The sequence below is a fragment of the Heteronotia binoei genome, chromosome 2 (genome assembly GCF_032191835.1).
Source record: "Heteronotia binoei isolate CCM8104 ecotype False Entrance Well chromosome 2, APGP_CSIRO_Hbin_v1, whole genome shotgun sequence".
In the NCBI taxonomy this organism is placed as follows: Eukaryota; Metazoa; Chordata; class Lepidosauria; order Squamata; family Gekkonidae; genus Heteronotia; species Heteronotia binoei.
In genome coordinates this window covers 101609761-101627033 of record NC_083224.1, presented here as the reverse complement: position 1 = coordinate 101627033, position 17273 = coordinate 101609761, and the positions used below count along the sequence as shown (strand labels likewise).

Below are 17273 nucleotides of genomic sequence, written 5' to 3'. Positions count from 1 at the left end.
ATTGCTTTTATCATTCTAATAAAGCTTTCTCCCATCTCCATCTTCTCCATTACTGAAAACATAAAGTCCCAGTTTAAATTGTCAAATGCTTTCTCTGCATCCGCAAATAATAATGCTACTTCCTTTTCTGGATGTCTTTCATGATATTCTACAATATTTCAACAGTTCTGATATTATCTCTTATTTGCCTTTTGGGAAGAAACCTTGCTTGATCCTCCTTTATAAAATTTATCAAATGTTGTTTAAGCCATTCTGCCAAGATTCTTGTATATATTTTATAGTCATTATTTAATAACAAAATTGGTCTATAATTTTTTACATTTGTGACATCTCTATCTTCCTTTGGTATCAACGAAATAACAGCTTCCTTCCATGTGTTTGGTATTTTCCCTTTTACTCTTACCATGTTCATCAACTTCTGCAATTTCGATGTTAACTTATCTTTAAAAGACCCAGGTGCCTTTCCATTTTTCATTGCCTTAATTGCAGCCTCAATTTCAATTTTTTCAATTGGATCATTCAAAACTTTTCGCATGTTTTCTGTTAAGGGTTCTATTTTTATCTTTTGTAAATACTCATCCATCTTTTCTTTCTTTAATTTAACAACTTTAAACAACTTGGCGTAATACTAAAAAAATTCTCTTTTTATTCCCTCCTGACTAACCACCTCTTTGCCATCTACCACAATTTTATTAATAATTTTATTTTCTCTTTTTTTCTTCAGTTGCCAAGCCAAATACTTTCCAGGTTTATTTGCTCCCTCAAAAGATTTCTGCTGCAGTCTTTTCAAATTCCATTCCAATTCTTTATTTAACAAATGTCTCATTTGCATTTGTAATATTGTAATTTCCCTTATAATTTTCTTTTTCCCTGGCCTTTTCCTCAACTCCCCTTCTTTTTTCTTTATTTCATTCTGAATGTCCAATAGCTGTTTTTCTTTTGCTCTCATCTTTATTATTCAAGGTAATCAATAATCCTCTCATTACTGCTTTGTAGGCATCCCAGACCATCTGAAATTCCATATCCTCTTTATCATTCACTTGAAAGAAAGCTTTAGTTTCATTTTCTAGGTATGTCACTGTTTCTTTATTCTGTAGTAAATCTTCATTCAATCTCCATCTTCTCAACTTCTTAGACAATTTTGTAATCCACATTATTGGGTTATGATCAGCCCCAATTTTGGGTAAAATCTCTATTTTCCTTGTTATAAGACCTAAATCTTTAGTGCCCCACAACATGTCAATTCTTGAAAAAGTTTTATGTCTTGCTGAAAAAAGATATAATCCCGCACCTCAGGGTTACATTTCCTCCATATATCCTCCAAATTTTCTTGTTTAACCAGTTCAAAAAAGGACTTTGGCAATTTTCCTTCTTTGTTATTATTCCCCCCCCCCCCCAAGATCTATCCAAAGAGTTCTTAATTGTTCCATTAAAATCTCCCATTATCAAAACTTGGTCATACGTCAGTTCATCAAATCGTTGCGTAATGACTTTAAAAAAAAACATCCTTTGCACCATTAGGCGCATACAATCCCAATAACAATGTTTTCTTTGCATTTAATATTATTTCTACTGCTACAAATCTTCCATCTTTGTCTTTGGACACTAATTTTGGCTCCAATTCTTGTTTGATATAAAAAAATCACTCCCCTTTTCTTCTGTTCAGCCAATGAAAAAAATTCTAACCCCAATTGTTTATTCCATAAAAATTTATAATCTTTTTGTTTAATATGCTCTTCTTGTAAACAAACTATATTACAATTTTGTTTTTTAATCCAATGAAATGTTGCCCTTCTTTTTTGTGGTGAATTTAGTCCATTTACATTCCAAGACAATAATTTGTAATCCATCATGATGCAAATTCTTTATGTTCGTCATAAAAACTATGCAATTCCTGTGCACTTGTGATTGTGATTCTTTTTTCCTGAAGTTCAAAGCTCAAACCTTCAGGTATTATCCACCTAAATCTCATTTCATTGTCCCGTAGTTTTTCTGTCAGTTTTTCATATGTTCTTCTATCATTTATCACTTGCCTTGGCAACTACTTCATGATTCTTACTCTGCTGCCTCCCACTATCGATGTCTTTTCAAAGTTTTTACTCACAATCTTTCCCACCATTTCTTTTGTCATATATCTTATAACAACATCTCTTGGTAGATTATTTTTCTTGGCATAGAGTGAGTTCACTCTATACATATAGTCATACATATTTTTAGTCTCTTCAGGATCATCCTCTAAAAATTCTGCAATTATTTTTATTATATACTCTTTCAAGTCACCATCTTCCTTTTCAGGTACTCCTCTCAGACATATCTGAGTCTCCATCAATTTGCAGTCATGGATTGTCACTTTTTCTTGTATTTTCAACAAGGTGGAGTCGTGTATTTTCATTCTCCCTTCTACCTCCTGCACTTTTTAGATGTTTCCTCTGTCTCCTTCCTGAGATCTTCCATATCTTTTTAAATCTCTTCTATAATTTCTTTTTTTGATGCAGTTATCATCTCTTTCATACCTTTCATAATTCTAGCCTCTATTGCCTCTAATTGGTCCTGCATTTTCTCCAATGAAGTTGACCTTGTATGGCCTTGCTTGTGTTCTGACATTTAAAAACAAAGAAAATTTTTATCTCACCAATTTGAAATTTAACTATCCTGTTCAAAAGATTAGAGCTTGCTTTTTACAACAAGCCTAATTTTGCTGTCCTCAGAGCTTCCCAGACCAAAATATTAATTTTTAAAGTTTTTAAATCCTTCAAAATGGCGATCGCGACTTTTTACTGCTCTCTGCAACTTTTTTCCCTTTTCCTTTTACAGGTTTCTAAAGTCCATTACAAACAATATGTCCAATAGTATTTATCCTCTTCTTATCATCTCAATTAATTCCAACAATTTTTAATGTCCCGAACACTTTAAAAACATTATTTTGGTTTTGACCTCCAAGCAATGGCTGCCGATGTTTCTCAATGGTGTTATAATCCTACAGCAGGCTTTTCCTCCTCTGCTTCCTGCTTTACTTGCCACCAAATCTCGTTTCCACTGGTAAGGAGATCTCAGAATGCTTGATGTACTTCCTGTGTTGATTGCATATGCTGCAAGTCTGTGACAATGGTGCTCTTTTTTCAAAACCGCAAGTAGACCAAACAATAAATTCCTTTCCAGTTTCTAGCACTGTCCTTTAAATTTACCAAGTCCAAATTTCAACTCTTCCTCCCTTCTTCTTCCAAGCTTACTAGATTTCCATTTCCCACCTGAGTTTATTCTGTTTAACTGTAAATAGTCCCGGAATTAAAGATAATCATCTGTACCTTCTCTACCGGTTATCCAGATTCACACTGGTCTTGTGTAGCTTTAGATGTTTAGCAAAGTACAAGAAGGTTAGGATTCTGTCAAGCTTATGTCAAATAAATGACTCTGAGAACTTCTGCAGATGATGAAAATGCAACTCTTCTCTGAAGACCCTTCAAAACCTCAAAGGAGCCCCCCACCCCCGGGACTCCCTTTTAGCCAAGATAAATCTCCTCAAACTTTAATGTGCATATCTTGGACTAATCTCTAACTGAGAAAAGTAGGCAGTAGGCATTAATTTGCCTTCCACTACCCCGAACAGAAGCTCCAGCCTGCTCCCGTTATGGGAAGCAGCTCAGCTCGACATTTTCTTCCCCCAGAAGTCCTTCCTTGGAGGTTTTTAAACAGAGGCTAGATGGCCATCTGACAGCAATGAAGATCCTGTGAATTTAGGGGGAGGTATTTGTGAGTTTCCTGCATTGTGCAGGGGGTTGGACTAGATGAACCCAGAGGTCCCTTCCAACTCTATGATTTTATTATTCTATCCTGCCCATCTTGCCAAGGCAGACTTAGGGCAGGTTACAGCATAAATAAATTTACAATACTTCATTAAAAATAAGTAGCAAAGTACAATTGGGGTCATAACCCCAAGATGTTTTTCAATATTAGTCTCGGTCAGTTCAAATCCCAGCAGCACATATTTAAACTTTAGATCTTTTTTTTGTTCCACTGTGCATCTCCTTATAATTAACAACACTGAAATCCTAATACCAATCCTTGTAAGATCCTGCTATTCACTTCCTTCCATTTTAAGAACTGTCCATTTATTCCTACACTCTACTTCCTATTTAACATTTTTTTTATTCATAAGAAGCCCTGTCCTCTTATCCCATGACTGCTAAGCTTACTCAAGAAACTTTCATTAGGTGCTTTGTTAAAAGTCTTTTGTAAATCCCTGTATGTAATGTCTACCTGATCACCCTTATTCATATGTAAGCAAAGGTTGATTTCCCTATATACTATTTTCTAAGATAATCATTCTTCCAAAAACAACTATTAATGATGGAGAAGAAATCAAGATTAGTAGTGTATGTGATGGACTGACAGGGAAGACATCGCTCACTTGAGCCTACCAATCACCTTTGAGAAGGAAGGTAGAATGTTGGAGGGAAAACACAGAAGGAGTTTTGAGTTCAGTTCTGCCTCAGGGAGACAGCATTGAGAGTGCAGGTCTGGCTCAGAAAAACAGCAGAGAGAGTGAAGGGTAGCTCTGCTTGGTAGTGTGGCAGAGTGGTTTGGATCTACTGCTGATGGAGAACAGAGTAACCAATTGTTAGACCTGTCTCTGGCAATGAGCAGACCTTGTGCCATTTAGTCTGACTCTTGAGAAAAGCAGGCTGGTGTGGGTGGAATCCTGTGTGTATGTTAGGATCCAACCTAGTGGCTAATTGGTAAAAGTCTGTTTGTTTGAAAGTATTAGAGAAAATTGAAGCTATTCTCAAAATTAATGTGCTTCATAGGGTTGCCAACTCCAATTCAAGAAATATCTGGGGACTTTGGGGTGGAGCCAGGAGACATTGGGGGTGGAGCCAGGAGCAAGGTTGTGACACGCATAATTGAACTCCAAAGGAAGTTCTGGACATCACATTTAAAGGAACCACACACCTTTTAAATGCCTTCCTTTCTTAGGAAACAATGAAGGATAGGGGCACCTTCTTTTGGGGTTCACAGAAACCCTGGTCCAATCTTTTTGAAATGTGGGGAGCATTTTGGGGAGTGGCACTGGATGCTACACTGAAAATTTGGTGCCTCTACCTTAAAAACAGCCCCCTCAGAGCCCCAAATACCCGCGGACCAATTCTCCATTATTTCCTATGGGAACAAGTCTCTATAAGGAATAATGGAGTTCCCAGCAGACATTTTCCTCCCCTCCCCTTGCTTTCTGATGACCTTGAAGCTTGGGGAAGGCCTCCAATCTGGGGGATCCCTTGCTCCCACCTGGGGATTGGCAACCCTAGTTCCTCAGCCAGGTTTTTCTTTTGTCTATCTGGAGTCCTATGCTACTGATCTGTTCCTTGAAACCTGCTTGTACATAAATAAATCTTCTTTGTTAATATATAATTTCTGACCTGCATATTCTACCACAAAAGTTACCTCACAGCAGCAAACCCAAAACCTAGACACTTGCTACCTTTAGAACACCTGGTATCTGATGGGAAGATTTATAGTTTAAAGTAAACCTGGTTCCCACAAAATCTTAGGAGGCTGTATGGGTCCCCTCACATTGATAGAAACAGCCTGTCACAGTGTAATCCTAAAAGGACACAAACTCACCCATGGTTTGATAATTTTGGCCAAACTTTTCTTCACCAAATTTGGGATTCTCAGGAAATTAACTTGGGGTTTCAAGCTTGGATCTATTATATCTTTTCCACTGTAAAGCCAAAGAGAGAAGGCAAGAAGGTTGTTTTGTATACAGCAAAATCTTATTATTCACTAGACTAACCAAGGATGTTTTCTATGCTAAAAGGCACAGCATTATAACAAACACAACATCTTATCGATTCTGCCCAGTTTAGATATTCACTGTATGACAGTGATAAGCACTGAGGAATGAAAAAGTAGTACAGATGCCCTTCTTATCCACCATGCACCTCAAACAAGCAGGTGTTGCATCTGAAATCCCATATATGTAACAACTTAATCTACATAAACTTTTCTCTGTCAAAAGAATGGGGGAGGAATCACTTGAATGGGTCTCCATGGATTACTTTAAAGAGGCGTGGGCACTTTCACCACTTGTTCACATGAAACCTGTCACTGCCTAGTAAACATCTGAAGTCAGCTACAAAATATCAAGCCCTAATCTTTATTCTTCTACATTCAGCCTCATGTAAGATCAGAACACATTTACGGACTTTGGATTCTGATATTATTTAAAAAAAAAAAAACCTTCCTATGGTTTGCATTCTTGATCTCATACTCTTTTGTTTCAGATTTGCAAACTCACCTATTCTGACAACAGCTTTCTAGAACTGTTATAATAATTCACATTTTACTGCAAAGGAACAAAGGTTGAGAGACAGTAGCATTATTCACATGTTTTGACAAACCATCATTATGGAGATGAGTATTCCTCCCTTTATTTCCACTTCCTTTTGTTAAGGCAAAAAACTCAGAAAATAATCATTTCTGCTTTCACTGCAAGCCAAATTAATCTTAGACTCTAACTAGAAATTGGCCTCTTGTTACAAAACCATGGTTCAATCCTGGATTGGAGGCAAGAGAAAACGTTTGTGGTTTGGATGGAACAAAAAACAACAGTTTCCTGCAAAAGTGAAAACGATTGATTTCCAAGCTGTATTGAAGGGAGTGCAGAGACAACTAGAGACACAGAATTTTGGAGACCCTTTTCCATAATGATAAGCCTTGAACCCTTTACACACAACCTTCTACACACTGACTGAATGCGCTGCCATCTGGAGTTGGCATAAGTGTGCCCATCCTGCCCCCAGACTATTGTCAGTTCATGAGCATGGCACTAATCGCATGAGAGGGGCAACATGCTCATGCCCATTCTCCACATGTTCCATCAACATGCCTAGGCATCATATGTTTGAACTGTGTCAATGATCTGCAGTGCCAAACTAAACAGAGTTACACCCTTCTAATCTAAGCACATTAACTTCAAATTGAGAAGGGTATAATTCCACTTAAGATGGCAATGTTGTTAGAGATGAATCTTGGACCACAAATGGGAAAAAAAACCACAGCCATTTTCCTTTCCATAGCTGCTTCTCTGGAAAATAACAATTCCAGAGAACCAAAGAGAATTGAATGTGGGGCTGGACCTGAGTGGTGCTTATCCTTAGCCCAAAGTCCTAACTACCTGTAAGTATGACCTGGGAATAGGGGTGTGTGTGTGTAACGAAACTGAACTGAAGATATACATGAAAATTGCTGTTTCATACAACCATATAAGGAATTCAGAATTCTTGCTGAAATAAAACAACCCTCCCCCAAAGAAATCTATGTTGTTTTTAACTTCAGGTACTGCAGTGCTAGCAGGTAGCATGTGCTTGTGTCCTTCCTTGATTCTACTGATTCCTTGTGCAATAGAATTTCTCCTTTCCAATCAGGTCCTTGCAAGGGAGGAGCACAGAGTGCTTCCAGCAAATCACCTTTGGAGAAAAGCCTCAGAAAGACACAGTTTCTCCTCGGGGTGTGTAAGGGCAGCCCTTTTGTTTTTCTGTGGGTGGCTGAATAAATAGACAATGGGGCAGGATGTACTAAAATGAATGACAAGAATGCCTACTGAGAACAATGGGAGATGTCTGAAGAATCACTGGCTATAATGGGAGAGAGCCAGGAATGCCAACTGACTTGCATGGGCTCCACTGAAATCCATTACAGCACACAAAAATTACTTGGTGCCCAGGTCTAACTCAAGATTACAACAGTTAGTGTCCATTAGTAAACTTAAATTTAGATATTTCCTTGCTTCAAGGAAAATTCCAGTTTGAATCCTTGTAACAATTATATTCTTGCCATTTTAGTTATTTCATTTATCAGAATAAATTAATTATATAAAAATTAATTATGAACTCCTAAATACTAAAACATTGTTGTGTAGGACAAGAAAAAAATCTTTTACATTAATTTTAATGTTTAGAAAAACAATCCTGGCCAGCATTTTAAGTCTGGGCATACAAAGCCAGAAAGTTTGCATGCATTGCATCCTGCTATATCAAAGGGCTGACCAAGGGGGAGATATATCAACAAATTTGATTGATGTTTCCTGTTTTATCATAAAGCGGTAATGTTAATAAACAAGCAATTTTTATTAATTCTGAGTCTGTTTAAAAGTCTATTCACCCAAGATTCTTGTTACCCCTTAAGACTCCTCCTTACTTTTTATTTTAATTTATATTCCACTCTCCCTGCAAGTGGGCTCAAGCCTGATTACAGCAGCAATTTCACAATAACAATTATATAGATGTAGCAAATAAGAGTTAAAACAGTTACTTACAACATGGACAGCAGAGCTGAGCCTCCATCAGCAAAAAGACCTTTGATAAAAAGTTCATCCATGACATAGGGCACTGATAGTGGAGTGAAAGGAACCAGCTGCAAAAAAAAGTAATATTCAGTAAATTATACTACCATGACATAATACTGCCAAACTGGACTGAGTCCATTTCCACAGTATTTTCTTACTTCTTTTTACCAGCGAGTTGAATTTCCATTTGCTGATCCAACCCTGTGGCAGTCATTTCACAGCAGGACTTTATCTTTGTGGGGGTCCCCCCTGCTTCCTGTCCTATGTGTTCGGCATTTACTGCCAAAGGGGGCCATGCTGCCTCCCATCATGCACTTTGTCAATTATGGAGCTTTCTTTTTTAAAAAATGTTGTGCATGTGTAATAACGTAGCAATGTGGTTACATTGTCAAGAAAGGCTTGCTTTTTTAAAATGGAAGCCAGGGTAGGGGGAAATTGGCAGTTCCATAAAATAAGGTAACAGATTATCGGAACAACCCATGGAAGCATATGCAATGTGAAAAGTAGTTTTGCAGAGTGGAAAAAGAAAGGCTTTGGGGGTGTTGATACCCTGCCTTTTCTAGAAGAAAATATGGTCCTTTCTCCTTTCCCTTGCCTTTTAAGCAGCAGCACCATGCACAATGAGGAAGGTAGGGACTGAAAGAAGAGTTAACAGACAGACAAAAGAGCCAATGGAGTGCAGTGGCTTCATGGGAATCCTGTCTCTAACACTTGCTGTAGTGCAGATTCAAAGCTCACTGGGTGACCCTGACCATTCCATTATCTCCAATAAGAGTCTATTGCACAGAACTCCATTGCCATGAACTCTTCAAAGCAAGAGCTGGAAGCAAATTAAAAAAAAAAACTTGCTGGGGATCAGTGAAGAAATACCTGCGTTTGTATGTGGAAGAGATGTCAGAAATCCCATCCCATACCTCAAAATCTCCTCTCTAAATTATCAGTGCTTCAGCTGGCTGAATCCCCATTCCTATTTCCCTTTAACTGACTCAGCTTCTGTCAACACTCTACCCCTTCTATAGCATCTTCATTCACATCTGATTGTTGTGCTTTTTCTTCAGTTGTTCCTTTTGGCTAATTTACCAGGTCATATTTTTCTGCATATCCAGACAACCCTTGAGTAAGTAGAAACCCCAAGGTGGCCCCACTGCATAGTATTCCTCATCCAAATAGGAACATTTTTGACTGATCAACTGGTAATCTCCTAAAGACACTACTGTATAAATATGAACGTAATATTAAAATACTATATCAATGTGTTTCATAGATTACAGCAAAGCTTTTGACGGTGTGAATCATGAAAAGCTATGGATGGTTTTACAAGAAACAGGCATATCAGAACATCTGTTTTAATGCGTTTGTACTCTGGAGAAGAGGCTACCATTAGCTCAGAATATAGAGAAACAGAATGGTTTTCAATTGGTAAAGGTATCAGACAAGGATGCATTTTAACTCCCTAGCTCTTCAATCTATATGCAGAACATGAAAGCTGAATTAGATTTATATTAAGGTGAAGTAAAAACTGGTGGAAGGAACGTTAATAGTATGCTGATGACACTACATTACTAGCAGAAAATAACGAATATTTGAAATGACTACTGATAACGTTTAGAGCAGAAAGTGCCGAAGCAGGATTACAGCTGAATATAAAGAAGACTAAACTAATGACTACTGAGGAATCACAAAACTTTAAGGGTGACAAGGAAGAAATTAATTAAAATTATCCAAGATTTTCTATTCCTTGGCTCAATCATCAAAGGGAGACTGCAACCAAAAAATCAGGAGAGGGGGGAAGGCAGCCATGAAGGAGCCAGAAATGATCCTTCAGTATAAGGATGTGTTGCTGGCAACTAAGTTCAAGATAATTCATATTGCAGTATTTTCCATGACTATGAATGGGTGTGAAAGTTGAAGAAAGCTGACAGGAAGAAAGTTGATTCATTTGAAATATGGTGTTGGAGAAGAGTGTTATGGATTCCATGGACTACCAGAAAGACAAATAAGTGCATCTGAACTCTCCCTATAAGCTAAAATGACTCAAACTGCAGCAGTCATATCTTGATCACAATTATGAGAAGCCAAGAGTCACTGGGAATGACAATCATGCTAGGAAAAGTTGAAGGCAGCAGGAAAAAAGGAAGTCCCAACATGAGATGGATTGAGTCTATCAAGGAAGCCATGGCCCTCAGTTTGTAAGACCTGAGCAAAGCTGTCAATGATAGAATGTTTTGGAGGTCATTAATTCATAGTGTCGTCATAAGTCAGAAGCAACTTGACAGCAATTAACATACACACTATATCAGCATAACCATTAGAGTTGCCAGGTCCGACTTAGGAAACATCTGGGGACTTTGGGGGAGCCATGAGCAAGGTTGTGACAAAAATGATTGAACTCCAAAAGGAGTTCTGGCAATCACATTTAAAGGAACCACACTCCTTTTACATGCCTTCCCTTCATTGGAAATAATGGAGGATGGGGGCATCTTCATTTGGGGATCATAGAATTGTGCCTCTTGGTCCAGTCTTTTTGAAACTTATGGGATGTTTTGAGGGGAGGCACTAGATGGTATGGAGAAAAATTGGTGCCTCTACTTCAAACCACCCCCCCAAATATCCAGATTGATTCTCCATTATATCTTATGGGAACTGGTCTCCATAGGGTATAATGGAGTGCCCATCAGACATTTAACACCACCACTGCTTTCTGATGGCCTTAAAATAGGCTTGCCAATCCCCAGGTCCCAGCGGGAGTTCTTCCGCTTTCCCAGGCTCTTCCCGCCCCCAGTCAGCTGGCTGGTGGGGGGAAGCCCTGCCCCCAGAGGACCATGTGCCTTTGCACCTCCGGAGGCTTCAGTCTCTGCTTGAAAGGCTTCCTCTTGGGATGGTGTGTCTGTGTTGCTGTGAAGAAGTTGGCAGCAACTCGTGAGTAGAGAGGCCAATCCCCTGCTTCAGACTCGCCAGAAACGGGGGGGGGGGAGTTTGCTGAGCACTTCATTATTCCCTATGTGAAGATTGATTCTCATAGGGTATAATGGGGAATTGATCTGGAGGTTTCGGGGGCTCTGGGGGAGCTGTTTTTTGAGGTAGATGCACCAAATTTTCAGTATAGTATCTAGTGCCTCTCCCCAAAGTATCCCCCAAGTTTCAAAACGATTGGACCAGGGGGTCAAATTCTATGAGCCCCAAAAGAAGGTGCCCCTATCCTTCATTATTTCCTATAGAAGGAAGACATTTTAAAAGGTGTGCTGTCCCTTTAAATGTAATGGCCAGAATTCTCTTGGAGTTCAATTATGCTTCTCACACCCTTGTTCCTGTCTCTGCCCCCAATGTCTCCTGGCTCCACCCCCAAAGTCCCCAGATATTTCTTGAATTGGACTTGGCAACCCTACTTTAAAATGGGGAGAGGGACTCCAAACCAGGGGATCCTCTGCCCCCAACTGGGGATTGACAACCCTAATAGCCATTCATATTGCAAACTTTTCCTACTTGATTCATGCAGGGAATTGGAAGAAGCAGGAACACCAAATGTACACACCGTATGACCAGCTTCTTGGAGAAGCTTCCCAGTTTCATGCACAGCCCTCCTCATGCAGGGAGGGAGCAAGAAATAGTCATCAGTATCATAATATCCAATCTGGAGTGGAGTAGTGCTAGAGTATATCTAGAAAACAAAACAGGAAGAGAGTGGGAAAAAAACAATCGGTGGTTGCGAAACTGTTACAGAAAACCAGGACAATTAAATTTTGTAATTGCCTGCACACTCTAGGCAAACTAGAATGATGACCAAAATGGGACAGCCACCAAAACAACAACCCCTCTCCAGGTCCTTGGTAATATGGACTAATGAAAATGTTGCTTTTTCCTTCTGCTTCCACCATCATGATTTCTAACAGCCAGTGATGTGGCATGAGATGATGATATCATGTCACATGTTTGCATTGTTACACATCATGGGCAAAAAGAAAGGGGACTAAGAGATGCCATGTGGATAACAGTCCCATTCTCTTCACACTTACTTCTGACTACTTTCTATAAAATTCTATATTAAAATTGCTTCTTTCTGCAAATATCAAAACATACTGTTGAACAGCCTCTCTTCATAACCAGTGATGGGGGTTGAATTAAAACATTCTCAAAGCATAATGGGAACACTCAAACTTTTGCATTATTTCCTTGTCAACTGTTCAAGGAAGTCTAACTATAACCACTGACCTTAGATGTCATATGTAAATTACTCTTGCTGTAAACAGTTGCTTGAGCTTGCTATACCAAGCTGCAGAAGTGATATTACTGCTTCTCGGATAGCTCAAGAACAAAGAATAGTGTTACTATAATATAGTGGGTTCAACACATTGAAGAGATGTAGCAACAGTGATAACAGCTCTTTATTAGAGGCAGCATGGTAACTGCCTATGACAACAAGACTGGCGAAAAGGCCTGCAGGCCCAACCTATATACAACTCTGATTCCTACGCTAATGTGCCATTAGGTCATTCAAACAGGCAGGGGGCCCGTGGTTAGTTTAGGGCATTGTTCTCCCTTCCCCAAGATCTGCTCTTTTGACTCCAATGAGCCAGGTAGGAACTACATACTCCTGTTCAATACATAACAGTTACATTATGGACTTGTATATGTGCAAAGGGAATATTTTAAAGCAAAAGAAGGAGAACAATTATACATCAAGAAAGGGAAAATTAAAAATCATGCTGAAAAAGGGAAGTAGTTCCCAGAACCTTCCCAGAGAAAGTTCTTAAAGGACAAAACAGATGAGATGCGGAATGATGAGGGTGCCAGCATTTTTAAGCTTAATTAAAACTGCATGGGGCCCTGATTCAGAATGAGGCTATGTCAAGAACAGAAAAAGAATTTCCAGACACACACTTCCACTAATTAAAACCAACCAGCCCACACACAAACACACAACTGAACAAGGGCTCCAAGCAGCTGTAAATGAGTTTAGAGAGATTCCAGGAGATCAGTGATCATTGTCAAATCTGGCTTCAGAAGTTCAAAATGAAAGTCTCCAGATGAAGCAGGAGCTAGGGCTGCCAGTCTCCAAGTGATTACAAGAGCAATAGAACCAGCATCATAACCCCAAAAAATGAAATACAAACTGAAAATGTTATTATTAATATTAATCTCAATGTACTATTTAAATGTGATCCACTGGAGAAGGAAATGGCAAACCACTCCAGTATCCTTGCCAAGAAAATTCCATGAACAGAAACAAAAGGATAAAAGATATGGCACTGGAAGATGAGCCCCTCAGGTCAGAAGGTGCCCAATATGCTACTGGGGAAGAGCGTTCAAGTAACCACAGAAAGAGTGAAGCAGCTGGGCAAAGCCAAGAGGATGCTCAGCTGTGGATGTTTCTGATGGTGAAAGAACAATCCGATGCTGCAAAGAACAATACTGCATCAGAATGTGGAATGTAAGATCTATGAATCAAGGTAAGCTAGATGTGGTCAAACGAGAGATGGCAAGACTGAACATCGACATCTTGGGAATCAGTGAACTAAAATGGACAAGAATGGGTGAATTTAATTCAGAGGATCACTACATATATTATTGTGAGCAACTAAATCAAGCAGGCTACAGCTTGTGAGAGCAGACTTTGCCTTCTCTGCTGATTTCAGGTTGGGCGGCTGCCACGCCCCGGCACCATCCACAGCCATTGCCCTCCCATCCAGCCGAATAGGCAAAACATACTCCCCCTCATCTGGGAAATCCAAATCCTCCACAAGAGGAGAAAAGCGGTTTGATGTCTTAATACTATATTCCACAGAATGCCCAGATTGCTTTGAGGGAAAAAAGTTCTTGATTTTTGTCTGCTTGGACTTTGGCGAAATGCCAGAATCGTCAGCGTCTCTGGGTCTCTTTGCCACCATTTGGTGAGGTTTAAGTTCCAAAATGTAACTATCCTCCCACAGCCTGGTGTAAATCAGCCACAAAGCCTTGCCCTGGGTCGAGGCCAAAGATAAGAACTGCAGCGGATAAAACAACAACGGCTGCTATTTCAATATCAGTTCTGAGTACTGGCGTTATCAGCACTCCTCCAAAACCTCAGATACATGGCAAACTGCCCAGCTGTTTGGCCACTCCTCATTAAGAAAATATATATACATATCTCCTAATGAAAACATAGGCACACAAACAGGTTTTATCTAGTATGATAAAACCAAGATTATGGTCTTTGCTCGAAGACCTAAATACTATAATTGGAAGATGGATGGGATACCACTTGAACAGGTTCCCTCTTTTAAATACCTAGGTGTCCTGTTCCACCACTCAGGCTCTTTAGCCCCTCATATTGATTCTGCTAACCATAATATTGAAAAGGCGATGATGGGGTTACTGAGATTTTATAGAAGAAGAGGTGGATGCCTGGTTCGCCCAACTGTTGAGATATATCAAAGGAAATTATTACCGCAGCTGCTATATGGAACGCCTGTGTGGGCCCCTGGTAATCTCCACCCTCTTGAAGTTTCCCAGAATAAATTTACCCGTAGGCTTCTTGCGGTTCCCCCTTCAACACCTTCGCCAATGACTAGACTGGAGCTATCTCTACCTCAGATAACTATTTTAGTTTATAAAATAACTATCAACTTTTGGTTGAAGATCATTTTTCATATGGCTCCGGAACTGTTAACCTTGGCGTATGGGGAAATGAAGGATAGGTCTTGGCGCAGTTTTGTTCTGAATATAGTGGCCAAGCTTGGGTTTTCAGTTGATTTTTTGGGTTCTCTTGGGTTTGACACGGCTAAAGCCTTGGTCAAGCAAAGATTGTTAGATCAATCTATTCAAGCTGACATGGGAACTATAGGTGAATTGAAAACAGCTGTGATTTATAATCAGTTATCTTTATCATATCCGATATTTTCTTCATATTTTGTTACTTTAGCGAATCCCAGGCTTCGGAAAGCATTTACGAGGGCTCGCTTTGATCTATTACCTTTATTGGCTAATGAAGGTCGCTTTAGGCAGATTCCTTATCAGAAAAGAGTGTATTTGTGACCAAACTTCTATTGAGGACCTTTCTCATGCCATGTTTTATTGCCCTGATTTTAACTCTGAATGGAATAGGTTTCTGGGTTTTATTCTGTTGTCTCTTCTTGGGAAGTCAAATCAGGAGAAACTAGTTTTTTTACTATCTGATAGAGATAAATACACTACTTTTCAAGTTGCAAGGTTTGCGGCTGTTGTCATGGAAAAGAAAATGAAGACCGCCCCTCATTGATCGCTCCCTATTATCACTCTCAGTTCTTTTCTAGTGTAGCCCTGGTTAAATTTTGTTGATGTTTTAAATTTTAAATTTAGATTGTTAAGGTTCTAAAAGTTTAGAATGTATAGATTTTTAGGTTTTAAAATTTTTATTGACATTTTATTCTAGATATTTTAGGATTGTATGATTTTTTATCGTAGTATGGAATGAGGTACTGGATGCTGCCTTGTGTTTTCTCTTCGTTCCCTTTCATCTTATTGCTGTATTTGGTTGGTTGCTATGGCAATACTTTTGCTAATGCAATAAAGATATTGATTGATATATGTGAATAGTACATCTCACAGAGTTACACCAAAAAGGCAGTATGTTCATCAGCCCAAAAGTCTCTATGTCAATATGAAAGGTGAAAAAAATCTGAAAGGTGAAAAAAATCACATTGTCCAGTAAAGTTCAGTTTTCACTTCTAAGGGTACCAAGATCCCCTTTGAAGAGTATCCTGAACAAGGAGTCGACTGAGAACTTGTTTCATATAATACTTCTTCCCAGCAGGACCTCCTCTACAAAGTCTTTCTTTGCTATTGACTAGAGTTGATGAACACTGATTAATGAAATGAAAAACTGGAAATTATATATTGATTTACAAACTCTTGCAGAGTTATGAATATTACTACAGGAGATGGAAACAGCAGATTTATATCAAATCTTTGCAGAGGTCCCACTGGGAAGAAGTGTTATGCAAAACAAGTTCTCAGTTGACTCCTTATTCAGGATACTCTTTGGAGGGGGATCTTGGTAGCCTAAGAAATGAAGATTGAACTTTACTGGACATTGGGATTTTTTTCTCTGTTTGGCATTCATGTTTATATTGATATAGACTTTTGGGCTGATGAACATACTGCCTTTTTGGTGTAGCTTTGTAAGATATACTATTTACATATATAGAAAGTTTGGATAAACAGTACATGGAGATTAATATTAATAATAACTTTTGCAGTTTGTATTTCATTATTTGGGGTTATGATACTGGTTCTGTTGCTCTTGTGCTCTCTTGCACAACACTCTCCTTCATGCTTGTATTTTTAGTCTCCAGATGATGGCTGGAAATCTCCCAGAATTAAAACTGGTCTCCAGGTTACAGAGATCTGTTTCCCTGGAGAAAATGGCCACTTTGGAAGCTGGACTCTATGGCATTATACCTCACTGAGGTCCCTTTACTCTGCAAATCTCACCCTCCCCAACCAGGCTCCACCCCCAAAATCTCCAGGTATTTCCTAGCAAAGAGCTGACAACCCTAGCAAGAGCTCTTATAAAGACTTGCCATTATTTATAATTGGTCTACCATTTAGGGATGCTTGGAGACTGAATGTACACAACATTCCCACAGAATACAGTTTGCAGCCTAATTTTTGATTACCTCTTCATTAAACAGCATAGGTGGCACAGTGGGGTCCAGCTGGAACATGTAATTGCATAAGAGAGCCTTCATGCACAGAACCAGGCTGTCCACATCCCTCGCCATTGGTCCCAGCGATAGTGTAACTAATTGAAAGGAGACAGTGGGCACAACACATAGATTAACACACTGGCTCTGGTGTTATGAAACATGTAGCACTCCCTTTCACATTATGAGGAATGAACAAATGACTCCCTACAATACATTCTCTTAGATATTCTCCCACATAATTTTGTAATTGCTTATAAAATGCTCAC

The 17273-nt window shown here is 39.1% G+C and overlaps 1 protein-coding gene across 1 annotated transcript in view; it reads right to left on the bottom strand.

Moving 5' to 3' along the window:
- The window catches only part of LOC132567625 (vitamin D3 hydroxylase-associated protein-like), a 61640-nt gene that overhangs the window by 23904 nt on the left and 20463 nt on the right, over positions 1-17273 (bottom strand). Inside the window, exons 8-11 of the mRNA XM_060233307.1 lie at positions 16978-17102; positions 11877-12002; positions 8315-8412; positions 5620-5719 (exon numbers count right to left, since the gene is read on the bottom strand). Of these exons, the coding sequence (XP_060089290.1) occupies positions 5620-5719; positions 8315-8412; positions 11877-12002; positions 16978-17102 (449 nt within the window). The remainder of the gene's footprint in view (positions 1-5619; positions 5720-8314; positions 8413-11876; positions 12003-16977; positions 17103-17273) is intronic.